This window comes from Dermatophagoides pteronyssinus, unplaced genomic scaffold (assembly GCF_027571235.1).
Source record: "Dermatophagoides pteronyssinus isolate colony J.1.1.1.1 unplaced genomic scaffold, Derpt_VIB-CSIC_2022.12 sq0017, whole genome shotgun sequence".
Classification (NCBI taxonomy): Eukaryota; Metazoa; Arthropoda; class Arachnida; order Sarcoptiformes; family Pyroglyphidae; genus Dermatophagoides; species Dermatophagoides pteronyssinus.
This window is the reverse complement of record NW_027461541.1, coordinates 709022-736298: the sequence shown is the minus strand read 5'-3', so window position 1 is coordinate 736298 and position 27277 is coordinate 709022. Positions and strand designations below refer to the sequence as shown.

At 28.0% G+C, this 27277-nt stretch overlaps 3 protein-coding genes and 1 long non-coding RNA gene across 11 annotated transcripts; 2 read left to right on the top strand and 2 right to left on the bottom strand.

Annotated features, from left to right (window-relative positions):
- Window positions 1–1031: 1031 nt before the first annotated feature.
- On the top strand, window positions 1032–8080 carry jar (Myosin heavy chain 95F jaguar). 4 transcript variants are annotated; one of them, XM_075822438.1, is made up of 8 exons: window positions 1032–1181; window positions 2650–2707; window positions 3288–3704; window positions 3785–3917; window positions 4008–6143; window positions 6202–6956; window positions 7047–7611; window positions 7693–8080. In XM_075822438.1, the coding sequence occupies exons 3-8, from the start codon at window positions 3381–3383 to the stop codon at window positions 7833–7835; spliced, it is 4056 nt and encodes a 1351-aa protein (XP_075678553.1). In that variant the 5' UTR covers window positions 1032–1181; window positions 2650–2707; window positions 3288–3380; the 3' UTR covers window positions 7836–8080. The 4 variants fall into 4 exon arrangements, with proteins under 4 accessions (XP_075678553.1, XP_075678552.1, XP_075678555.1 ...); XM_075822437.1 differs by having other exon boundaries at window positions 3270–3704; XM_075822440.1 differs by lacking the exon at window positions 2650–2707.
- A 7480-nt stretch (window positions 8081–15560) lies between these two features.
- On the bottom strand, window positions 15561–16374 carry LOC113796653 (uncharacterized). Its single transcript, XM_075822413.1, has one exon. It carries the CDS (start codon window positions 16136–16138, stop codon window positions 15608–15610), a length of 531 nt encoding a protein of 176 aa, XP_075678528.1. The 5' UTR covers window positions 16139–16374; the 3' UTR covers window positions 15561–15607.
- A 1747-nt stretch (window positions 16375–18121) lies between these two features.
- LOC113796557 (solute carrier family 41 member 3-like) lies at window positions 18122–27276 on the bottom strand. Of its 5 annotated transcripts, none has more exons than XM_075822409.1 (11): window positions 26916–27276; window positions 23734–23829; window positions 23592–23663; window positions 22078–22375; window positions 21765–22004; window positions 21569–21664; window positions 19982–21442; window positions 19480–19918; window positions 19221–19405; window positions 18996–19147; window positions 18122–18905 (listed from the first exon to the last, which is right to left on the bottom strand). In XM_075822409.1, exons 7-11 carry the CDS (start codon window positions 21369–21371, stop codon window positions 18468–18470), a joined length of 2604 nt encoding a protein of 867 aa, XP_075678524.1. In that variant the 5' UTR covers window positions 21372–21442; window positions 21569–21664; window positions 21765–22004; window positions 22078–22375; window positions 23592–23663; window positions 23734–23829; window positions 26916–27276; the 3' UTR covers window positions 18122–18467. The 5 variants fall into 5 exon arrangements, with proteins under 5 accessions (XP_075678524.1, XP_075678523.1, XP_027202666.2 ...); XM_075822408.1 differs by lacking the exon at window positions 26916–27276 and adding an exon at window positions 26392–26509; XM_027346865.2 differs by lacking the exon at window positions 26916–27276 and having other exon boundaries at window positions 19982–20647; window positions 20780–21442; window positions 23734–24302.
- Window positions 26658–27210, top strand: LOC142645655 (uncharacterized). The gene is made up of 2 exons (XR_012846735.1): window positions 26658–26757; window positions 26837–27210. It is a non-coding gene; the product is annotated as an uncharacterized LOC142645655 (long non-coding RNA).
- Window position 27277: the final 1 nt, after the last annotated feature.

The following is a 27277-nucleotide window of genomic DNA, read 5'->3' as shown; positions in this document are numbered from 1 at the left end:
CTCTCTCTTTTTGTCGAATTGAACCCGGACGGTTTTTTTTTTTTAAATATTCTTCTATGAATCTTACATACAGCAAACAAAGTACAATGTAAAAGTAAGCAAGCAAACTGGAATATTCTGTACATTCAATGGTGGTGGTTGTTGTGGTAAAAGTTGTTTTTTAAAATGACGATCAAACCAGTGATTTCTTCTTTTACTTACTTGGCAGATTTATTGTCCTGTGTTTGTGTGTGTTTGGTGCTGATATTGTTTTTTGTTTTTGTTTGTTTGGTTTGATTTTTTTTGCAAACAACGTAGGAATTCTTTTTACTTTATTGCCTTTGTTGAAATTTGATGCTTATTCTTTCGCAATAGAGAGTTTTGTTGTTGTTGTTGTTGTTGTTGTTTTTAAACGAAAAACATAAAAAACATAAACATTGTTACGGTTTTTTCTTTTTGGGTTTTCAAACGCATAAAAATCAACAACACTCACATGATGGGATACCGTTAAAAAAATTTGAAAAAAGTTTGATGATGGATATGTTATGGTTGGATGTGATGGTCATACAAGCCACCATTTGGATCATCAAATCTTGAACATTTCAAACAGTAAACTCTCTCTCTCTCTCTCTCTTGCTTTATATGGCCTACATTTGTTCATTAGAGATTTTTAATTATAACCAAATAAAATAAAAGCTAAGCCGGTAAAACTTGTCAGTCAACTGACTGACTGACCAAGCCAGCCAAATGTCCGACTAATTTATTCGAAAGAAAAACCAACAACAACAAACGGAAAACTGGAAATGTAAACATATTGAATGAAGGGAGAAACCAAAAAAAAACAAACTGACTATATGTTTATATTTAACAGGATTTATAAATAAAATCAGAAAATTTTCATTTGAATCAATAAATCAATCAAAACAAACCGTTTTTTAAACTTGTAATTTTTTTCCTAAAAAAAATAGAACCACTATTGCCATCTATTGATTGAAAATCATTACTCTGAAAAAATAAAAAATTTTAATCAAAAGATGGTAGCACAGGTAATGTCAACAACAAAAAAAAAAAAACAGAGGAAATTTGATCCAGAAATCCATCCATCCAATTGTGAGCCAAATGATTCAAGCCAAAAACATCCAAAAGTTTTTTCTTCTTCAATTCATCATCATCCAGGTGACCATCACCACCAACAACAACAGGTAAACAGATGTGTGCCGCCCACGCACACACACACATCAAACATCATTAAATTTGTCATAAAATAATTAAGTTTCCTTGAAGTTTTTTTCTTTCTTTCTTTACTCCACCATCGTATCTTTTTCTTTTTTTTTTCTCCTGAAATGATGATTATGATAATGATAATTTTCTCCATCTGAATCTAAAGTTATTGTCACATTGTGTGCAAGGTGTGTGTGTGATGTTAAAATGCCACGTAACTTAACAGAACAGGTAGCCAAAGCAACGACAAGAGGAATGTAAAGTAAAGTAACTTTTTTTTTGTCTTGAAATGAAATAAAAACCCGAAAAGAAATTGAATTTAAATTGAAATTCATTCCCGAATCTTTTTTTCATTTTGTCAACCAAATTTATTCAGAGAAAATTGCCTTTTTCCCCCTCTCTAACACCACCGCCACTCATTCACTCATCCAAAACCAAACCAAACCAACCAACCAACTGTCAAAACAAACTTTCAAAAACAACTGCTTCTGCTTCAGGCAGGCTACGGCTGTTGATAATTACTTCATTTCAGAAAGAGAATGAAACTTGTATTCATCATCAAACAGAACAGAACAGAACAAACAAAACAAAACACACCTTGACTTGAAGTTGAGATTGTTTCATACCCTGAATAATAATAATTCTGGTCTGAATTTGCAATCACGAAAAAGCAAAAAAAAAAAAAAAATAAAGGTATCTTTTTTCTCTATGGCGCCCACCACCACCACCACTTTGATCAATGGAACATTGAGAGAGTGAGAGAGAGAGAGAGAGAAGGATTGCCTTTCAAATATCGTTTGTTGTTGTTGTTGTTGTTGTTTGTAGATAATAATACCGACAACAACAACAACAACAAATGCAATCATCAATAGGATACAGTGGAGAAAAAGAACAAGAAGAAGAAGCATCAATAAAAAAAACCAAATCAACCAAACTGACTGACAACAAAAAAATTTCCTTGTTGTTTTTTTTCTCCATATCTAAGATGTTCTTTTCTCTCTCTACTTTTTTTTCTCCAAATGATGATGATGATACAACTTTGTATCCTTACTATAGTTGATTTTACAGCCCCAATGATGATTTAATAAAAACTTTTTTTTTTCATTTGTTCAAAATTTTTGGTTTGTGTCATTCGTATTTTCAGTTTTTCAGTTAGTCATCACCATTATGGATTGTGTGGGCTGAATTTGTTTGTTGATTTGGTTAATAAACGTTAATGATTATGATGATGATATTGATGGCCAAGCCAGATGTTTAAGTTTGTTTGTTTGTTTGTTTCGCATCGTTGAATTGTGTTTTGTTTTTTCTGGAAAAAAATCCGTTATATTTTTCATAAAAATCTGTCATTGTAAATCAATCGTCATTGAAAAGTCTTTGATATAAAATTCATTTAACTAAACTAACTTTTCTGACCTATTGTGTCATTTGTGTCATTTTTTTTTGTTGTAGAAAGTTTTCTTTACTTTCCTTCCTTCATTCATTCATGAACAACAACAACAACAATAAGGTATGTATTGGATTAGATTTTTTCCTATTCAATTTTCAATCATTTCGAAAATTTTTTCCTGAAATGAAAATTTTCCGGAAATGTTTCTCGAAATTGTCAAACGAATGAACAAACGAACAACAAACTAACGATAATGATAATGGTAGTGATTAGTGATTAGTTTTGTTGAAAATATTGTGGTTTATTAAAACAATTTCTCACACACATTCATTTTCTCTTAATCACTTTGTTAATTAGCAAAAAAAAAATTTACCGAGAAACAATAGCAAAGCAGAAAACATTGTAGAAAAAATAAAATGATTTTAATGAACTCAGTTTATTCAGTTTATATTGTTTGGTTTATTGAAAAATTTTTTCGAAATGAAATCACTGAAAGACAGACAGGCAGACAGATAGATATCAATGATTATTGGCTAATGAAATCTATCTAGAAACAAAAAAAAACAGAAACAGAAAAAAATTATTGAAGCGAAACCAAGAAAGTAATCATTATGTCACACAGTGTTCGAGTGAGATTGAGTGAAAAGTCGAGCCGATGAATTTCAATTTGAATTTTTTTCAGTTTTTTTGATTATTCCAGATTTGATCATTGATGATTGACTTCGGGATCAACGGGATCAACGATTTAAATTGATTTGAAAAATCGAAAATCAATCAATCAATCAATCCAATCATGGAAGATCAATTAGTTTGGGCACCAGATACACAAAATGGTTATGTTTTAGGTAGAGTTATTGATATTAAATCCAATCCGAATAATCTGGCAACGATACGTATTGAATCAAATCAATTGAATATTTTTCCTGGTTATCAACGTAATTCTTCAACGAATAACAACAGAGAAACAAATGAAACAATTGAATGTTCAATTGAAAATGTTTATCCAACTGAAATTGATTTACAAAAAGATTATGATGATAATTGTTCATTAATGTTTTTGAATGAAGGCAATCTTTTACATAATATTCGTTTAAGATATTTTAAAAATAAAATTTATGTAAGTAATTTTTGATTGATTATTGATTGATTGACTGATCGATTGATTATTGATTGGTTTTTTTTTCGTAAAAAAAATAGACATATGTAGCAAATATATTGATTGCATTAAATCCATATTATGATTTACGTGAACAACTTTATTCATCAAAAATTCTACAATCATATCAAGGTAAATCATTGGGTAAAATGCCACCACATGTATTCGCTATTGGTAAGTTTTTTTGGTTTCGTTTGTCTGTTTGATTGATTTTCTATTGATTTTTTTCTTTTCAATTAATCTTCTCTCCGTAAAACAAAATAGCTGATAAAGCCTATAATGATATGAAACGTATGTTATATTCACAATCAATAATTGTTAGTGGTGAATCTGGTGCTGGTAAAACTGAATCAACAAAATATATATTACGTTATATTTGTGAATCATTTGGTGATGAATTACAAACAACAGGTCAAAAAACGAATGCAATACAAATTGAACAATTAATTTTGGAAGCAAATCCATTATTAGAAGCATTTGGTAATGCAAAAACTGCACGTAATAATAATAGTTCACGTTTTGGTAAATTTATTGAAATTTATATGAATCGGAAATTTTCTGTTGCTGGTGGTCATATATCACATTATTTATTGGAAAAAAGTCGTATTTGTGGTATAAATAGTCCATTAGAACGTAATTATCATATATTTTATCAACTTTGTGTTGGTTTACCAAAAAATTTATGGGAAAAACTTTGTTTAAAACCACCGGATAAATTTGCATATTTGAATAAAGGTTGTACACAATATTTTTTGACCGCAATGGAAGATAAAAATCTATCCACAGATCGTAAATCACAACAACATTTACAAGAAGGTTATCTTAGTGATTCAATTGTAAATGATCTGGCTGAATTTCATGCTATGGATCGTGCATTACATCATTTTGGTTTGAATGATTCGGAAAAAATGATTATCTATGAAATTGTTGCTGCAATATTACATTTAGGTAATATACAATTTGAAGAATCACCAAATGATTCACATGGTGGTTGTCGTATTATTGAAAATGATCTAAATAGTCAACAAGCATTAAAAGATTCAGCAAAATTATTAGGTGTCGATGTTGATCAACTACAACAATGTTTACAAACAAGAATTATGCAAACACAAAAAGGTGGTTATAAAGGTTCAACATATATGGTACCATTAAAAGTTTATGAAGCACAAAATGCACGTGATGCATTAGCAAAAGCAATTTATTCACGTCTGTTTGATTATATTGTATCAAAAATTATTAATCGTAAATTACCTACAAATGAAAATCAACAACAACAACAATATTCAATCGGCGTTCTAGATATTGCTGGTTTTGAATATTTTCAAACAAATTCTTTCGAACAATTTTGTATAAATTATTGTAATGAAAAATTACAAAATTTTTTCAATGAACGTATATTGAATGATGAACAAAAATTATATGAACAAGAAGCACTTGGTTTAAAACATATTGATTATGTTGATAATCATGATTGTATTGAATTGTTTGAATCAAAAAGTTATGGTATATTTGATTTGCTTGATGAAGAATCACGTTTACCAAAACCATCATCATTACATTTTACTGAAATGGTACATAAAATTAATGGTTCGAAATTTCGTTTAGATTTACCAAGAAAATTTAAATTAAAATTATATCGTGATTTACGTGATGATGAAGGTTTTATTATTAGACATTTTGCTGGTGCTGTTTGTTATCAAACCGGACAATTTATTGAAAAAAATAATGATAGTCTACATACAAATTTAGCATTTTTAATGTTAGAATCTAATAATGAAATGTTGAAACAATTTTTTCAAACTGATTCACAACATTCAAATCAATCAAATCAACATTCAAATTCATCAACGAATTTTTCATCAACAAGTTTAGCCGATAAATCTGTTCGGTTAAGTGCAGAATCAGTTGGTTCAAAATTTCGTAAACAATTAGCCGATCTGATTGGACGTTTACAATCAACTGGTACACATTTTATACGTTGTATAAAACCAAATTTAAAAATGATATCAAAAAATTTTGATGGTGGTTGCATTCTATCACAACTGAAATGTTCGGGAATGATATCAGTTTTACAATTGATGCAATATGGTTTTCCATCACGTTGTACATATTTACAAATTTATGAACTATATTCAACACGTTTACCAAAACGTTTATCATCGATTGAACCACGTTTTTTTTGTCATGCATTAATTAAATCAGTTGGTTTAAACATACAAAAAGATGTTTGTTTTGGTGTAACGAAAATATTTTTTCGACCGGGTAGATTTGCTGAATTTGATTTATTATTAAGAAATGATGATCCAAAACAATTAGATCAATTAGTTAGAAAAGTACAACATTGGTTAATATCATCACGTTGGCGTCGTGCACAATGGTGTTCATTATCGGTTATTAAATGTAAGTTTTCTTTTAATAAAAAATTTTACTTGAAATTTACAAATTTTTTTCCATTTAGTAAAAAATAAAATAATTTATCGTCGTCAATGTATAATAATAATACAAAAATATATACGAATGTATTTAGCAAGGAAAAAATATCGTCCACATTATGAATGTTTGAAACAATTAAAATTGATTGAAAATTATTTAAATAATGTTCAACCATTAATCAAGAAAATACAAAATGATCAAGAACGTCAAACATATTCACAGAAATTATTATCAATAAATGAAAATTTAAAATCAATTCCAATCGATTCAATAATACCCGATACGGATCCAAAAATAATGGATAAAAATAAATGTTTAAAACAAATTGATTTAATACGGAAAGAAATTGATAAATTAATTATAAATCTTGAACAAGCATTAAATGAACAAGAATTACGTTTAAAATATTTACAACAAGAATTAGAACAACAACGTTTACGACAAATTGAAGAAGAACAATTGAAACAAAAACAAGAACAAAAACGTCGTGAATTAAATGAACAACGTGAATTGATTGCTAAACAATTTGTTCAAACAGAAACTGTCAATCAACAAACTGAAAATGGTTACCTTGTTGATCCATCATCGTTATCAACGGATCAACCATCAAGTTTAATGATGATAATGAATGAAGAAGAAAGACAAAAACAAATTGATTATTTAAAACGTTTAGAACAGGAAAGACGTGATTATGAACTGGCATTAAGATTATCACAAGATGGTAATATTGTTCAACAACAACAACAATCGCAAGATGAATTTCATTATAATCCATATGTGGTAAGTGTTTGTTTGTCGCTTTTTTTGTTGAAAAACTATTAATTCTTTATCGATCTATCAATCAATCAATCAATCAATCAAAAACCGTAGAATTCCGTACGACAACAGGAATCAATGGTAAATCATCCAAATAATAATAATCGAAAATATAAATTAGAAAATTGGAATTATGCAAAATTAAGAGATACAATAAATACATCGAATGATATTGAATTATTAGAATTATGTCGTGAAGAATTTCATCGTCGTTTAAAAGTTTATCATCAATGGAAAGATCGTATACATAATAGTCGTTCATTATCGACAACAGCGCCAACAACAGCGCCAGCAGCGAGTAACGATAATCAACTAAATAATAATAATAATAATAATAATTTGTTGATTATGCAACAACAACAACAACAACAAATTGATAATAATAATCGTGCACCTGTTAGCATAATGAATTCAACAACATCATCATCATCATCGACGATGATGATGAATAATAATCAGGTGAAATCAACTAAACAACAACAACAACGTTATTTTCGTTTACCATTTGATCGTCATTGTGGACAATCAAAAGGTGTTTGGTATGCACATTTTGATGGTAAATGGATTGCAAGACAAATGGAAATACATCCAAAAAAGAAACCAATATTATTGATTGCAGGTAAATTGTTAATTTTTCAGATTTTTTAAAATTTCAACATTTCAAAATTTTTTAAAATTTTTAATTTTTTTTCAAACGCAGGTATAGATGATTTAAAAATGTGTGAATTAAGTTTAGATGAAACCGGTCTAACGGGTAAACGTGGTGCCGAAATATTACCCGAAGAATTTGAAGCTGTTTGGTGTCGTAATGGTGGTAGCCAATCATATCGTTTGAAAAAATAGTGGAAAAAAAATTTTCCAAAAATAAAATTTTCAAAAAAATTTCCAAAAAAAAACCAGAATCTGTTCATAAAATTAAATGACAATCTCGTTTTGCTTATTTGGCTTGATTGGATTTTCGCTTCTTGCAAATAAATTTTCTTTTCTTTCAAGCAAAGAAAAACAAAACAAAAAAAATTATTTATGAAACTGGAGCGAATTAACCAAAATGAATCGAATGAATGAATAAATTCCAATTGCATTTTGCCCGTTTGTTGTTTCGCATTATTTATATTTATACGGTTCACTTATGTTCAATAATAATTATTTTTGATTCTTGGAATTTTCTATTTTCTATTTTTATTATTATTATGATTATTCTCGGTATGTAATAATCATGAATTTCTCTATAATTTTTTTTTTTTGTTCGTTATGGTCATATTGTGCAAGGATCATCATCATGCTGTTTGTTTCATTTGAATTTTTTTTTTTTCTCTCTCTCTCTCTCTCTCTCTCTCTCTCTCTCTCTCTCTCTCTCTCTCTCTCTCTCTCTCTTTGGTCTGTAAATAATAGATATTAATAATAATAATAATAAAAATAACTAATCGAAAAAAAAGTCAACGACAGCGAAGAAGAAGATGTACTCAGAAAATGAATGAATGAATGATTTTTTTCTTCTGTGCATTTTCAATTTTCAATTTAACATTTTTCGTTTTTTCGTTTTTTCAACAACAACATTATTCAATTCTTTTGATGATCATCATCTTCATGATGATGATGATGGTAGTTTTATGGCACGTTTTTTTTGTTGTTGCTGTTCAAACACACAACGAGAAAAAATTTCAAAATGTTCCATATGAATCATTTATGTGGTTGTTTTTTTTCGCTTTTCGCTCGAGATTCATCATCATTTGAGAATCGGATTTTTTTTTTTTTTTGAATTTTTCGGTTTCCATTATTCTGCTGCTGCTGCTGGGAAAATGAAATAAAATAAATGATCCACAAACAAAGGAAAAAAAACATTGAAAGAAATTCCTAAACAACAACAGCGAAGTAAAATTGATCCAGGTAATGATCATCATCATTATTATGGTTATTATGGTGGTGGTGGGGGATGTTGGGGGTTAAAGAAAATTCATGACCTAAACGCACCTTATCCATATAATCATATTATACGGGCAACAAGTTTTTTTTGGAAAATTTTTTTCATAATCATAATACCCTTGACCTGATCGGATATTCAGAAAAAACACAGAGAAGAAAACATCCCATTCGGCAGATACTGTTTTTTTTTCTTTTCTTCAAACACTATTTTAATCTATAAAGTGATAAATGATCCGTGATTTTTCTCTCGTTCTTCTGTTTCTTCTGTTTTTTTTTTGCCCATTTCAACACACGCAAACCGAAAACCATATCACATTTCGATCGAAATAGTTCAATGAAAATTGAAAAAATTGATGACAGGTATTGGACAGGTAATGGTTGTGGTTGTGGTGGTCAGAAATTTAATGATCCATTACTATCCAGTAGCCAAAAAAAAAATATTTATTTATTTATTTATTTCAGGTAAGGTAATGATAATTTAAGGTAAGGCACGAATTGAAAAACTATAATTTTCTTTCTGGCTATAGAATTTGAACCAGATTTTCTTGGTTTCTTTTTGGTTTGTTTTCGGAAACTTTCTTTTCAAATGTTCGGACAACCATTTTTTTCATTATTGCGGTATTTTTTTTTTTTTTTTTTTTTTTTGAATCAAGAAATGATTGATGATTGTTCGATACAAGTTCACAGTTGGTAAACACACACACACCAGTCGGTAATGAAAAATCGATTGAATTTCCGATTAAATTATTCATTTCATTTCATACATTTTTTCACACTTTTTTTCATTTCACCAATGAAAAACAATGAAAAGAAAGTCAATGAATGAATGAAAGAAGAAATGACAACAACAGAACCGAACCGAAAAAAGTTTAAAAGTTTCATTTTTTTCAAAAAAAAAAAAAATCATTTTTGAAGAAGTAGACCAAAAAAAAATGCAGACCAGAAAACTTTTTTTCAAACAAAAAAAAACTAATTTCACCAGCATTATTATTAACACGTTAGCACACACTGAATGTTAAAATAATTACAACAATTCTTTACTTGAAAATTTGAAAATTTGAAAAAATTCAAACAAAAACATTGATGATGATGTAAGCATTATGCAAAAAACACACAATTTACACCATAATGTTTTTCATCCAAAACAGCAGCAGCAGCAAAGATGAATCACAAAAATACATAATTAAATTGTCAAAACAATGTTCATTTTTTGTGGCAAAAACAACGAAAATTCATTTTTCAGTTGTTTTTTTTGAAAATTTTTCCAGAAAAAAAAACAATCAAAAAAAAGTTAACTTTATTTTTTCTCTCCAAAATTACCAGCAACAAAAACAACATTAATTCTCAAATAATGAGGACAATGGAAGAAGTGAAAAACATTTCAAAAAAAGTAAAATTTAAAAAATTGTTGTTGCTTCAGCCAGGTATATATTGTTCAGGTTGTTTTTGTTCATTCATTAAAAATTTCTAAAAATAAAAAAAATTTTTTTTTGAAATTTTCAAAATTTTTCGGAAAATTTTCCATCAAGTGGGTGGATTAATAGCATTTCATTAGGCTGACATAATCATCATAGTCACATGACAAATTCCCCTCATCATCAACGAACGATATTGACATTCAAATTTCTTCTTTGTGGTTGGCTTCCTGGAAAAAAAAATGTCAAAAAAATTTTAAAAAACCAAAAGTAAAACCAAAAAAAAAAACTTTAATTAAAATCAAATATTTATTCATGCAGTAGATTTTTTTTTTGTTTGTAATTTTCATTTTGTAAAAAAACAAAATTACAAAAAAAAATTAAAAATTCCACAGAATTTTGTTTGTAGATGGCTGGCTGGATGGCTGAAAATAGGATTATTATTGGCTGCTGGCCATGGCCAAAAAAAATCAAGATTATTCCGGTTGAAAGATTGAAGAATTTCTTTTTAATTCTTCTTCTGTTTTTGACTCTTTTGAAATTTGGTTTTTTTCAGGTTTTTTGTTTTCATTTGAAAAAGTTCAATGATAGAAATTTTGAAATAAAAAAAAATCTTTGTTTTTTAACTGGAATAAAAAAAACACACAACAAGAATCTAAATCTGGAAAAAGAAAACAGAATCAAGATTTGTACGCAAACTCTTCGTTTACCAAAAAAAAAAATTTCCATTTTCAAACCAAATTCTGGTTCAAATGTGCTGTGTGATGATGATTCATGCGCATTTGTCGACCAAGAATATTCCAGGTACGATTTTGATCGAAAAAAAATAGAAAAGAAAACCAGAATCCAAAATTCTTTTTATTCAGTCGAAATTTCAGTTTCGTTTGGTGAAAGTTTTCTCTGTTTTCGAAAGTTTTTGCTGGCTTTTAAAAAATGTTCAAAAAAAAAAACAAAATGTTCTTTTCGGTGTTTCTTCGCACACACACACAACATACAAAACGTCACATTATCGACAACCAACAAATTTTCTCATGTCAAAAATCAAAATTGAAAATACCGAAATCATACCTATGTGTCAATCAAATGTTTTTTATAGAGAAAAAAAAGGTAATTTTTTTTTTGGTTGTTACATTTGATAAAACATGATGTTCATAATATTTTAATCTCATTATGTTACCTGGATGAATCCTTCTTTTTCTGCTGCTGCTGTTGTTGTTGAAGATAATCAATAATGATGATGATGATCCAAGAATTTTCTCCTCCTCCCCATTTTTCTATTCAATCAAATTCAATGCTTGACTTTTTTTATTTATAAACGAAAAAAAGAATATTCTTCCCTATAAGAATATTGAATATTTTTTCGACAAATTCCTTATGGAATTTGTTTTGAGGCCATTTTTTTTTGGCTGATTCTGTGTTGTTGTTGAATAATCAACAAACAACAAACAAACAGCAGCCAATTGGCATTTGTGTGTTTGTCAGTTTTGTTTGTTCTGGATTTCGATTCAATTCCATTCAATTTTTGTTCCTTCTTTGTAGTTGTTTGCTTTTACAATCCATTGATAAGTTTGTTTGTTCATTTTGCCCATTTTTCCCCATGTTTTTTTTTCCTATTTAAAATTCAATTTCAAAAAAAAATTGAAATTTTTTTAACAATTTTTCTGCTTTAAAATGACGATTATTTCATGGATTATCTTTGTATTGATTTGGACCATTTTTTTCCCTCATAACATCCAAAAAGAAAATGGCTGACTTTTGGATCGATCTGATAATCATCATCAGAATAATGTATGGATGATGTTAGTGTTAGTGGTTAAAGTGTTTCGCCATTTTTCCAATTTTCTTCTTTCTTTCTTTCTTTTTTGACATTTTCTTTCATCATCCTCATTTCATCATCATTATTATCATCATCCAATTTGGTTATTAACGAAGGAATTATTCTTGTTTCGGGATCTATTTCAGTTTCGTAATAAACATCTTATCCATTATTGATTATCTACCGTCTTCACCGTCGTCATCATTATCATTATAAATTCTTTTGTTTTTCTTCGTTTTTTTGGCCCAAAAACAAAAACCAAAATAAATAATGTACCTAGGAAATAAAATATATTATTTGATGATCAAAATGATCAAGATGCTTTCATTTGCTTTCCATTTTCTTTGTTTTTCTGCTGACAGCTATTGATTTTTTGCTTTTTTTCCTCTGTTTTTCTGCTTTTTTTTGCTTTTCTTTTTTTTCTCGATTGTTGACAAGTTACATTCGATAATATTGTCGATGATGATGATGATAATGACAATACAATGATGATGATGATAATGACAATACAATGATGATGATGATGATGGCAGCTGCGGTTATCAAAAAAAAAAAAAAAAAATCAACCCAAATCAAATCGAATCAATCAAATCAAATTGACATTGGTAAGTTCTTCTTTTTTAAAAATCATTTTGTTTGTTGGTCTGCATGTTGCTTATCGATATCCAATCAATCAATTTTAATTAATTAAAAATCAAAAATCAAAATTTTTTTTTCTTTAATTATTTATGGAGCAAAGTTCTGGCAAGATGGGTAAGAGATGATGATCAGAAACAAACAAAAAAGAAAAATCAACCATATTGATTATGATTCGATTTAATTATCGATAATGATTTTTTGGCTGGCTGGCTGATTGATCAATCGATTGAACAGCAGCAGCAGCAACAGAAAATTTGATCGAAAATCGAATCAAAATAGAAAATCATTATGGTAATTTGAATGCGAAACAGAAAAATTTTTAAATTTTAAAATTTTAAAATTGTTCATTCGTTTCGCTTCTTTCTTTTTTGATATCAACTTCCCATCTTATCAAAGCTATGCTTTCATATCAAAAACACACACAATATAAATGCAGCTACCTATGTTTGTTTGCTTTTTTGTAAAAAAAATTTAAAATAATTTTCCCTCGCTCTTTTCCCTTGCTTTTTTTCCCCTTCTCTTTCTCCTTCCTCCCATTAAAAACAAATTACATTATACCTAAATGGTTATAGTTTGTTTGTTTTGTTTTTTCGGGAAATTTTCCCGAAAAAACAGAATGTAAAATTGATTCATAAACGAACAAAATGATGATGATGATGATAATGGTTATAGTTTTTTTTTTTTTTGTTTTTCGGTTAAGTGTTTCATCTTTTTTGACAGCTAGATTATCTTTCTTTTCTTCTTTTTCATCCTTGTTCAAAATAGAATTGATTCATATAACCTTCGTATTGAAACAATTTTCTACCATCATCATCATTCTCCAAAATAACTATTTCCACATGATGATCATGATGATGATGATGATAATGTGAAAATGGTCCAGTTTTTTTGCATCCATGTTGTTTTGACAACAGCTTTCATCGATTTATTTAACGCTGAAAACAAAAACAGAAAGAAAGAAAAAGGTAGAACATATTGAAAAATGGTTTCACGTTTTTTTTACAAAAAAAAGAAAAAAGAAAGAAATCATTATGTTGATGTTGTTGTCGCTGATAAAACTGGACCAACTTTTCGTTTGTTTTCGGTTTTTTGTTTAAAAAAAACCTTGATGGATGTCTGTTTGTGTGTGTGTTTGTGTGCACAGAATGTTTAAAGAATTTTTTTTTTTTTTTTTTTCGTTAAATTCTTTCGGTAAAAACATTTCTAGGCTCAAGATGACTGTGTGTGTGTGATGATGATGATGGTGTCATTGTAATTTACATTTTTTTTCCAGGAAATTTTTTTTCCCAGAAAGTTTCCAAGTTTTTTTTTCAATTGAAGCAACGAACGAAAACAAAACTCAATATTCAATTTTTTTTCGAATTTCAGATAAATTTTATCAGCAGAATTATTATAATTAAACTAATGCGTTTTTTTTCTCGCTAGCTAGAATTGCCAAAAAAAAAAAAGATTCTCACAGTTACACACCACACAGACAACAGAAACATTTATCAAACATTTAGTCAGTCAGTTAGTTAGTCATTCATTACAGGCAAATATGTCACACACAATTTTGGTCACCAAGAAAAACCAGGAAAATTTCCAGAATGTATATAAATTCTGTGGCTTTCAGAAAGTGAATGAAGTGTGATTCATTCATTTTTGCCAAACAAATGTTTTAATTAGTTTAATTAGAAATCAAAAAAAAATGATAATTTTTCCTGTTGTCTGACAGCCAAAATGAATCAATTTTTTTTTGCCTTGTTTTGCCTTGTTTTGACATGATGACTAATCACATAGACAAAGGAAAAATTTACAGAAAATTTACATTTCCCAAAAGATTTCCCAGCCAAACCTTTGCTTTCCGCCCTATTTTCCCCCTTTTCTTCTTTCTTTTTCGCAGCATAGGATTATGGTCACTTCAATCGATCCTGGGAAACATTTTCAAGATTCAAAACAAAACATCCAGAAAAAACATTCCAGAAAAAATTCCCTAGAGCAAAAGTTATGCCGATGATGATCTGTTTTGGTTATTTTACCTATCTTCTTCTTTGTGCATCACACACCGTACATCAATATTTTATTCACGAAAAAAAAATCCAAATGACAAATAATGATGATGATGATTTTGATGAAAAAAAAATTTCATCAAAATTCACAAAAAATAATTCAATGAAAAATAAAACACGCTCATCTTGGCCTAACTTTTGCGTTTAGAGGAATGAAAAACTCAAAACCGAACCAAACAACCAAGCAAAATTTTGAATCTTGAACAATCTGAACACCGACATCGAATCTGGTGCAGCTGAAACGGTATTTATTATTTGTTTCAATTGAATTTGCTTGCTTGCTTGCCTGATTTTTCAATGAATTTTGAATCAATCAAATGAAACTTTTGCTTCCTTTCCCCATTATTATTATTATTTTGCCAACGAATTAAAATTTGATTTAATTTACACAAAACACACTTGAAATGCGATGCGATGCAAAACAAAAACAAAGAAAGAAAACGAAAAAAGAAACGTCTGGCTGCAAGCCATTGAGAATCGAGCCAATTATAAAGGCACAAGATTTTCATCATTATTATTCAGGAAGACGACGACGATGATGAAGACAATTCAAAAGAAAGACAAAAGGAAAATTTCCGGGAAAGATTTCCCGGAAAGATTCTTTTCTATTTTATTAGATAATCAAAAATGTCAATACGATATTTGAATAAATGATTACAACATGCCCAATCTGATGACTTTTTTGTCTTTTTCTTTATTCATATTAAAAATACAGAATTTTAGAAAATTTTTGCAAATCAAATTTTTTATTCAAATCATAATCAAATTAGTTTATCAAAAATCAGGATCAATTTCATTTAATGTAATAAAATTATTACCATCTTTATCTAATTTTGTAAATTCATTGTCGATATTGATGGATTGTTGTTGTTGTTGTTCAATATTATTATTACCAATTAATTGTTCAAATTCAATACGATCCAACATTTTATCATTATTTTGGTCATGATTTTCAAATAAATTCAATATATTTTCATTGTAATTTTCAGCATTGAAATTCATCATCGATGATGTATCAATTGTTAATGATTTATTAACATTTTCACAGAATACTTTATTCCAACACCATAATGTTGGATTACCTTTTCGACAACCACCATCACAATTACAACCGAATATATTACATGAACCATAACCACAATAAACATTAGCTTCTTCACAATCAGCACAACGATTTACTTTATGATCATCCGGTTTAAAACAATTAAATGTATAATAACAACATTCGGCTGATGTTTGATCAATTTTAATTATAATGGCCATTATGGCTATTATGGTTGTTAATAGAAAATATTTTTTCATCATTTTGAAAAAGACCAAGCGAGAAACGAAAAACAAGAATCGATATTGGAAGATACACGAAGAGAGCGAAATTTTAAATATTTAAAACAAACAAATGAAACAAAAAAAATGTTTTGCCTTTTTATAGCCAGAAACAAAAGACAAAAGAACATCTTCCACCACCAATGCCAATTTTTTTTTCTGGATAGTACTCCAGAAACACAGAAAAACAATCAAGAAAAAAAATTTTCAATTTTCCAATGTTTCAAGTATGTAGTAGTATTGTTTGTTTGTTAGTTACAAATGATAATAATAATGAAATGAAAAAATTTCCAACTGATTTTGCAATCTGTATTCTAATTTTTACTATAATTTTATTATTATTTTGTTGATGATCGATATTATTGATTGATCATCAAGATTTTCATCATTAAAATGATGATTGCCAATCAGCTAAACAACCAAAAAAAAAACATTGCACATAGACATAGACATTGATAAATGATTTTTACCGTTACCGTTGTTGTTGTTGTTACCGTTTTAAAACGATAACGTAAATCTTATCTGTCCTTCAAAATTAAAATTAATTGAAATGTTTTTTTTCTAAAATGATGATTATGATGATTTAACGAGTACAGTAAAAACTCTAAAGCAAAAAAAAACAAAACATGAAAAAAACATGAAATTTTTGTACCAAAACAAAAAAAAAAATCTAAATTTCCATTTCCTAATGGGTTGGTCAATGGTTTTTTCCCCTCCTTACTTTTCTTTTCTACTTTCTCCCTTCCTTCTTCTTTTCTTTTTGCCTTATTTCCATTTTCTAGAATGACATCATTCTTGCTTTCATTCATCTGGATCATTTTCATTGTTGTTATCATTATCATAGTCATCATGTGATATATTTCCCATCATACTTTTTTAGATCTTTCAAGTAAAACAACAACAACAACAACAAAGAAAGGAAAAAAACCGATGGATTTTTTTTTATTGGTGATGGTTGGGCTATCGGTGGATGGTGGAAAACTTAAATCTTTCAACAAACCCCGATCATAATTGATTTTTTTTTGCTTGCCTGCCTTATTGGTGATCGATGTTTTCAAACTGGAGGGGGGCTATGATAATGTTTTTTTGTTTTCAATTTTTATTTACGGAATGGACATTCGAAACCAATTCAAAACAAACAGAAAAATGATGTGAATCACACACACACACACACGCACATAACAAACCGAACCGAACAAATCCATTTGAAAATCGACCTGTAAAACCTTATTTTTGTTGTTGTTGTTTGTTGTTTAAAAAACAACAACAACAAAAACCTTGTTGTTCTTTTTTACAATTGTTATTATCGATCCATCATCGAGAATTTTGTTGTTGTTGTTGTTGTTGTTGTTTCCACCTCTTCTACCATTATCATCATCGATGTGATCGATGATCGATTTTAATTCATGTTGTTACTGTTGTAATTCAACCAGAAAAAAAAGTAAAGAAAATTGTTTTACATATGAAAAAAACAATAAATAAATAAATTTGAATTTGATAAATTGAAAAATTGCCCTGGATCTATTATTCTCTTTGTTGTTTTTTGTTTTGTTTTTGTTGTTGATGAAATAAACAAAACAAAACAAAAGATATTAAGAGGATTATCGATCGATGGTTACCAAACAAAACAACCGAAAAAACGCTTTTACCAATATGGTGGCGGACCAGGATTCTCATTTTTTTTCGTTTCTTTTCTTGTTGAAACACATAGAAAAACATGATGCCCCAAAACATTATTTAACCCTCTGGCAGCTGAGCCAGGATTTTTTGTTTTCGGACAGCGTACATTGGACAACTTAATCTAATCAAATTGAGATTTTTTTTTTTTTGGTTTTTTAATTGAAAAAATAAAAATTTTTTATTATTAAAAATAAAATAAAAGGGAAAAATTTGATTTGATTTTCAAGGAAATCATAATAATCATAATAATAATCATCAAATATAAAATGTATGGAACTTTTTGTGTTTTTGTTTTTGGTGTTTTGGTTTAATTTAAACGAGAGAGAAAAAGGCATTCATTTAATGTGTAACTAAAATTAGAAGAAGAAAAAAAACAAAGCAAACAAACAAAACTAAATTAACTAGAAATCAGGATACTAAAATCATTGTTATCATAAGATTAGATTAGATGAGAATCAGGTGTTGAAAAATTAATGTTTGTTTTTGGTGGTGTGGCGGTGTTAAGGGGAGGGGAAAATTGTGGAAAATTTCATTCGTCAAACACTGAATTGGCGCGTGTTTTTTGTTTTCATTTCTTTCTTAAATATCACAAAAAAAATCAATCATTAAAAAGGTTCAAATATGTGTAGGATCAAATGGTTAAATTGATTGCTGAAGCAGCGGTTGTTGTTGTTTCAATTTGATTCATCATTATATGTCTAATAAATGCTGTAACATTATTTTTAATTATTTCATTATCATTTATCATTGTAATTGGATCATTAATTGTTGTTGTTGCTGCGGATGTTATAAATTCGTATAAGGTAGGCATTGCTGTTGTTGTTGTTGTTGTTGTTGCAATCGATAATTGATCAATAATTTCATTATTATTATCGAAATTATTATATAATGGTGATTCAGATGATTGATCACCAATTAATCTTAACAAAATAAAAACACAATAAAGAAATACAGTTCCCAATATATCACCCATTGATGTTAATATTGGTATTGCGCTTGTATCTGGATCACATTTTAACCACCAAACAAAATCGACAAAAAATCTTGTTAATATTAATAATAGAAAAACCTATTTTGAAAAAAAATTAAATAAAACAATTAAATTACAAATTAATTATAACCCTTTGATTATCAAAAATCAAATTAACCCTTTGATTACCTGTAAAATAGTTGCCGGAATATAAAATATATAGAATAACCATGTAATACGATGATGATCGGTTGTATGAATGATTGGTGCTAATATTCCATAGAATAAATGTACAACGATTGCCATTAAAATGTAAAGTAATATTAATTTATTACGATTATCTAGAAAATTGAATTGAATGAAATGAAATTAAATGAATGAAAGATTTACAAAACAAAATTATAAAAAAAATACCGTTTAAACGAAGAAAACTATGCATTGTATTAGACATAACTGATTTTAATGATGATGTTATTGATGAAAATTCTGTTGATCTTTCTTGTTGTTCAATATTGTTTACAATTGTTTCTTTAGCTTTTTGTTTATGTAATTCAGTTGAATAACGACTTGTTGTAATAGCAGCCAGATTACCACCAACACTGTTTTATTATTGAATGGAAAAAACGAAAAATGAATTACAGAATTCAAAACAGAATAAAGAACAGAACATTACCCATTAATAAGTGGTTGAAATAATGACATAAAATTAAATGCAACAGCACCAAAACGTAAAACAAAACCAGAAACAAATGCAATCAACATTGATAATAATATTGGCAGCCATGCACCCATACCCAATAAAATTTTTTTATTCGATTCATCACGACATGTAAACCATGCCAATAATGGAAATATAGCAATAAATAATATTATAATTAATATTGCTATTAATGGTGATTGTAAATCATCATTATAACGAACAGAATCAAATAATAATGTTGCATTATCATCTAATGGTTGATATGTTATTTTTTCATTTATAAATTCACCAATAACACCGATTAAAAATGATGTTATTATATCACCGAATGATGCTGCTAATGCTGTTACAAAATTATCCGGATTCACGTGACAATAATGTAATGCAACTGTCAATGTAATCATAATCACAGCTAAAATTCAAAAATCAAAAATCAAAAATCAAAAATGAATATCAAATCAAGAAGAAAACTCACTTGATAAAAGACATGCAATATTAGCTGTTGCCAATGATGTTGAAAATATAAGTAAACATTTACGTGTTAATGCTGTACCATCACCATGTATATTTTGTAATTGTTCAATTGTTGACATTGTTGTTGTATTTTGGATAATCGATGATATTTGTTGTTCATCGATTAATAATGATGATGATGGTAATGATGATGATGATGATAATGGTAAATCAATATTTTCTTCACCTTCCATTTTTAATGCTAATAATGTTACAATTGATGCTAAAAATGATACAACAATTGCTTGTGTTTGTACCAAACTAATATTATATAATAATATTTTTATAATATTATTTAAACTTTTTAACATTCCTAAATTGGCTAATGTACTTAAACGTGCAACCATTGTCATTTCAAGATTTCCTTTTAAACTTAACAAAATTGGTACTAGATAATATAATTCCGGTGTATAAATAAAAACATTCCATGATTTACTATTATCCAATATTAAACCGGCAATAAAATTACCACTTGCTGCAATCATAACTGCCATAAATATTTGCCAACTTGATCCAATTCCATGATGATTATGATTTTGTTTTTTATCAATAACATCATTATTGAAATGTTTATCATTGTTTAATGTTGTTGTAACACCACCGCCGCCACCATTGATTATTGAAAAATCTGTTCGACCAAAACCATTATTATTATTATTATTATTCGACCAATTTGTTAGAAAATGTAATCGTTCATCATTGATTATCATGTTATCATTATCATCATTAACATCATTATTGATTTTTGTTGAATGATTACCTTTAACCATAATCATACCATATTGATCGATTGACATTGATATTGGTGAACAAGATGATTGTGATGGTGTTGGTGATTGATCCATTATAATTATTGTTGATTCAGTATTTGATTGTTTTATTGTTTTTGTTGTTGGGTTTGTTGTTGTTGTTGTTGTTGCCATTATATCATCATCATCATCAGAAATATCATAATCATCATCATCATCATTCGTTAATGAATAAGAATTGGTCAATAATTTTTGTTGTTGTTGTTGTTGTTGTTTCAATTGTTGTTGTTGTTGTTGATTTATTAATAAATTTTCATCACCATCATCACCAATAAAAAATTTAGCAATACCATTACTTGTTGTTGTTGTCATTGTCGATGTTGTTGTCGGTGTTGTTGTTGTTGTACAACCAATATTCGTAATATTAGTAGAACCATAATCATCAAGATAAATTTTTGGTACATTATTATTGATTATTGGTGATCGATATTCATCATCATCATCAACATTAACAATATTAACATTAATAGCATCATCATCATTAGCAGTTATTGTTGAATATGATTTGATAAGTAATCCTTGTCGTGAATTACAGCTTTCCATTTTTTGCTATATTTGTTGCTGATCTATCAATCTATATGTAACACTGGTTTTTTTTTGTCGTTTTTCAGCTACTGTCAAACAAAATAATTGAAATATGATCATCAACATCAGTATGGGGAAACAAAAAAAATTATCACAAGATGTAAAAACATAGACACACAGACAAAAAGATATTCTCAATTTTCATTAATACTTACATTTTTTGTTGTTGTTGTCGTTGTCGTTGGGTTTGATAATTTTATCGATTTTTTTATTGTTTGGTTGGGTTCAATTTTTGATCTTAATCCGTTGATCTTTTTTTTTGTGGGGAAAAAAATAGAGAAGTGTGCGAAAATTTAGAAAAAATCGATCAAACCAAAATCAATACAGTTAATCAATCGATTGAAAATTTACCTGTGATTTTTGTCGTCGTTGTTGTTGTTGTTGTTGTTTTCCAGAAAAAGAACAAACAAAATCATCAAAAGAAATGTCCATTTAAATAAAAGTAAATTCACAAAAGGGTTTCTTTTTTTCTTGTTTTCAAATTTTCAAATTTTTCAAATTAAAAAAAATTTCGTTATCGTTTTCGTTGAATAATCGTTTGGTTTTCCTATTTTTTGTTTTGTTTCTTGATTTATTCAATTTGTTTCAATTCTAGATTTTCGGAAATGGAAAAAAACCAGAAAAATTTAAAAGTTTTCCGAAAACTTTCTTTTTTTCTTCTTACCTGGTGATGCTTGATGTGAAATACAAACCATAATATAATAAGGATTATCGTAATTATCGTTTTCTTTGTCGTTATCGACAAATGTTGTTTTGGTTGATGTTTTAGATGCCAGTGATAAATAAGATGCTGCTGCTTGTGCTGCTGCTGGTGATTCGTATGCTTCAACCGTTTCTGTTGTTGTTGTTCGTGGTCTTAATTGTGGTTGTTGAATAATAATAACGACTACAGATAATACCGATAATGGTCGTGAATATTCGTCGACCAATAGGTAATAACAGTGCACTTGTTGGCTTAAGCCCTAAAATTCAGATACGGAAATCAAAAAATTTTTTGTTTAATAGTTAATTATCATTATAATCATTATTTATAATTTATAATTAAATTATAAATAAAATAAACATTAATCAATTTAGGTGAGAAAAAAATATTCTTTTTTAAAAAACTAATTTGTTTTTTAAAAATGTTATCACCTAAATGTTATTATGATTGGAATTTTTATTACTTTCTTGTCTTTGTAAATTTTTTTTTAACAAATTTACAATTATAATATTTTAATCGTCGTTAAATTATCATATCCAGATACAGAAATTAAAATATATAAAAAAAAAATCTTATATATATCGCGTTTAGTTCGTTTTGGTTGTCATGGCGAATATCATTTCGTTTATGGCAAATAAACTTTATTTTTTTGGGAAAAATTTTTTTTCCGTTTTTTTTTTTTTTGATCTGTTACTGGATGTATTTTTCTTTCATTTTTTACAACATTTGGCCATCACATGGCAACCAATCAATCAACCGATCGACCAAACCAAACAGACCGACCGATCAAACGAACCGCAAAAAAAAATTATCCAAAAACACACACAGACAATGATTTTTTTAGCCAAAAATATTTCTGACTAATCGCCTGAAATCTATTCATCCAATTCAATTTGGATTTCATTCAGTAAAAAAAAATGAAATGAAATGAAATGAAAAAAAATACCACCCAAATTGATTAAAGATTTCGTTATGGATATGGTTAATGTCACCGGAATTTTTCAAAAAAAAAAAAAATTAAATTAAAAGATATAAATCTTGTTTTGTTTTGTTTGCACATTTATCTTGTTTGTTTGTTTGTTTGTGTGGTTGGTTGGTAGTTTTAGTCAAGGATTTTCATTTCATTTTCTTTTTTTTTCTTCTCTAAATGTCGAATCATGACCTTCATTTCAATTTCGTTCTGGACTTTCACTATTATCGTCGTTTAGCTCTGGCATTTTTCCCAATTTTTTATTCAAACAAAAAAAAAATGCATCTCTAATTTCTATCGGCGACCAAAAGATGGCACTCGAATCAATTTGAATAAATTAAAAAAAAAAACAATTCACCATGCTGAATTATGTCGTCACTCACAAATCAATCAAATCAAACTTTGAATTAAAAATCGATCGATCGATTTTTTTTTTTCTCTCACAGAAAATAAATTGATCGGAGGGGGAAATCAAGAGAATTTTAATTTAAAAGAAAAAACATACCTGGTTTGAAGCGTGAAGCCTTTGGTTACACTTTTGCAGCAGCACTAGACCTTTGAGGCTTGTATTCATCTCCTATAAATATTTTTGATTGATTGAAAAAAAAATGTTGATATTTTTTGGAGTTTCAAATGAAAAGACTTACCGGGATACCTATATCAATAAGATAATAATCAATTCGGTGCTATTACAGCTGAATATTGTGAAAAGAATAAAGAAAAAATTTACAGCAGAAAAAAATCTGTAAATTCAAAATTGCCAAGAATTAATCACAAATGTTGAAAAAAACGAATCGAATTCCGAAAAGAAATTCGATCAAATCGGGAATTATACACGATGAGAAAAATCAAAAAACAAAATCGGTGAGAAAAAACAAAAACAAAAAATAAAACTTTATCAGAAAGCAGGTCAAAAAATTCAAAATTTCGTTTGTTTCAAAGGTAGTAAAGTTGAATTTTTTTTCTTCGTAAAAATCTTAATTTTTCAATAATTTTCTTTCTTTCTTCAGAATATAAATCAATCATCAAAGGAAAAATTTGGTAAACAAACACACAAAAATTTCATTTCATTTGATTATTGCGTATGTGTCGGGTATACTAGCCATTTGTGAATGCTTTTTATATCAAAAATCATCATCAACAAAATCAACATCAATATCAATGGAAAACTTTTTTTCATTCATTCAAAAAACATTCAGGTTGCTTTCATACATATATAAATGATGATGATAAGAAAGAATATATATCCAAACTTCTATATAAACACACAAACACAAACACACTCTATATATCTATGTTCGGTTTTTTAAAAAAACACAAGACGACGACCAATATATATTCAAGTTTCTTTTTTTTCTGTTGCAAAATAGCGGCCGATCATATTCAATTCGTATATATTTTTTAAGAAGAAATGGTAGCTGTAAATATGGTGTGTTTGGTTTGGTTTTTTTGGTTTTCTTCTTCATATATCGTTCGTTATTTTCTCCCAGAAACAAAATCCAGTTGTAGTAGCATCCTGAATAGAAAATATAGAATATTTAAATCAATGAATGAATGAACGAATGGTTTATATAATAATGAAAGTTTTGTTTTTTTTTGGAAGAAAAAAGATGCTGCTGCTGGCAATAATTTTATTATCATTTTTTTTAGATAATGAAATTATTATTGTTATTCCTATATAGAAGAAGAGACGAAGAAAATTGGCATTTCATTTGATTGCAAGGGATTTTGTTTTTTCGTTGGTGATGGATAATGTCAACTTACAAACCGAACTAACACATTCACCGCATTGTTGTGTAATATCATTTCAATCAATTCTTTTTGATGATTCGACGCAAATACATTTTCAGTCAGAAAAAAAAGATATGAAATGAAATGAAAAAAAACCGGCATTCGAATGTGAAAAACATTCCCAAAAAACAAAATGGATTTTGATTTTTCAGAGAGAGGGAGAAATATGACAATCCAAAGTCGAACCAGAAAAAAAAATTGAATGAAAGAAAATTTCTCTTTTTCCTGAAATTTATTGCCAATCAAGAATGAGCAACAAGGTTATACAAAATCAATCAATCAATCGATCGATTGATTGAAAGATTTTCTAGATTCCAGATTTTCTCCCCGTGGATAATACAAAGTAAATGAAAAAAAAATGTTGCAATTTTCATCGAAAATCAAAATCAAAAAATCCATGAGAATTTCTTATTCGTGTGTGTGTGATTTAAGTGTAATTTGGCACTGACATGAGAATTGATTATTATCAAACAGAAACACAGAGAAACAAACAAACAAACAAACTTTTTGGACTTTAATTCATTTGATTGTCACACTAAACAACAACGAAGACAAAATATATCGATTATGATCGACAAAAAAAAGTACAGTGCGATGAAGTGTGCTACAATTTTTTGTTTCTCTATCTTGATTCAACCAAAAAAAAAAAAAAAAACACGACGCAAATTACATTACATTTTTTTCAAAAAAAATGTTTCCTGAACTTTTTTTTTATTTGAAAAAACTTGTTGGGTTTTTTTTTCTTTCTTTTCTGGTTCATTCTCTTCTTCATTTGCACTTGGCCATTTGATTCAATAAATATTTGATTTTTGGATTTGATAATCGATCGAATAAACACCTGACCTGACCCTTAGTATCGATCGATCGATCGATTGGACATTGAATTTTTCAACCGAAAAAAAAGAAAAAATTTCTTGTCATTTCTGGTTGACAGTAATCACAAAAAATCAAAAATCAAAATTGATAAAAATTACAAACGTCAATGATAATCAAAACACAAGACACACACACCATTTTTATATTTTCCTATCAAAGTTTTTTGAAAAAAAATAAAATGATTTTGATAATGATTTTTTTTTCACATTGATCAAAGCTCATCATCCTTCGAATCAAATCAATCAATCAATCGATCAATGATCAGAGAACAAAAAAAAGTCGATAAAAAATTCAAAAAAAGATTTCCAAATTTGAACAAATTTTTGTTTTTTAAAAAACGCAAAAAAAACAAATTTTTTTTACTAAAAAAATGACATCATAATATTACAGATTTACAAACGAAGCAAAAGCAAAATATCCGGTTTTTTGTTATTACAGCAGCAGCCAAAAGAAGATAAAAATTCAGAAAGAAAAAATTATTCAAATATGGAAATCCATTCATTTCAAACAGCAACAAAAACGAGAAAGATTAGATTAGATTTTCAAACAGAATACGTATACGAACAAACGAAACAAAAATATTGAACAAGCAAAATATTGAACAAACGATAATCGATAATCATAAAATTTTCACTTACATTGGTTGACAACCGAACAACAACAACAACACAGCAAAACAAGACATCAATTGAAAACCATCATCATTTTATGATTGAATTTTTTTTTTTTTTTTTTTTTGGTTGAATTTGAATTGTTTTAGTTTTCTTCTTCTCTCATTACACGTTACAAAACACACACACAGACAAACAAATTACATATAGACACACACACACACACACAGACACAATGATGATGACGATTTATTATGGATAATGATGATAAACTAGTTGTTACCAGTTCTTTCAATTTTAAAAAAAATAAAATTCAACAAAGACGACGACTATGGTAATTATGATGATGATCTGAATAGGAAAAAATAACAACAGAAAAACGTTGAAACAATGGTTGGCCCTTTTTTGAAAATTTTTTTTTTTTTTTTTTTTTTTTGGGTTGGATTTTTCAATTTTTTTTTTCATTAAAAAGAATGAAAGAAAGCAAAAAAGCCGACACTGTCGATTATTAATATTTAATTGGCCTAAATACCAAGGGAAAAAATAATTACCAGAAAGATTTTCAGGAATTTTTCCAGGAATCAGTTCAACAAGAAAAACAATTGCCCAGGTAATTATTTCATTTTAATTTAAAAAAGCCAAAATTCAAATTCAAAAAAAACCGAAAAAAAACACACACACACACAAGCACACAGGTAAAGAGATTATCGTTGCTGTTCATAATCAAAAAAAAAAATCCTGATTCATTAATTGGATGGATGGATGGATTGCTGAAATTCAAAAATTCATTTTTTTCAAGTTTTTTTTTCAGTTTTGAATTGTCGATTGATTGTCGACCGAGAAAAATGTCGACAATTCAATTGATGATGATGATGATAATTGATGACTGACTGATTGACATCATCATCATCAT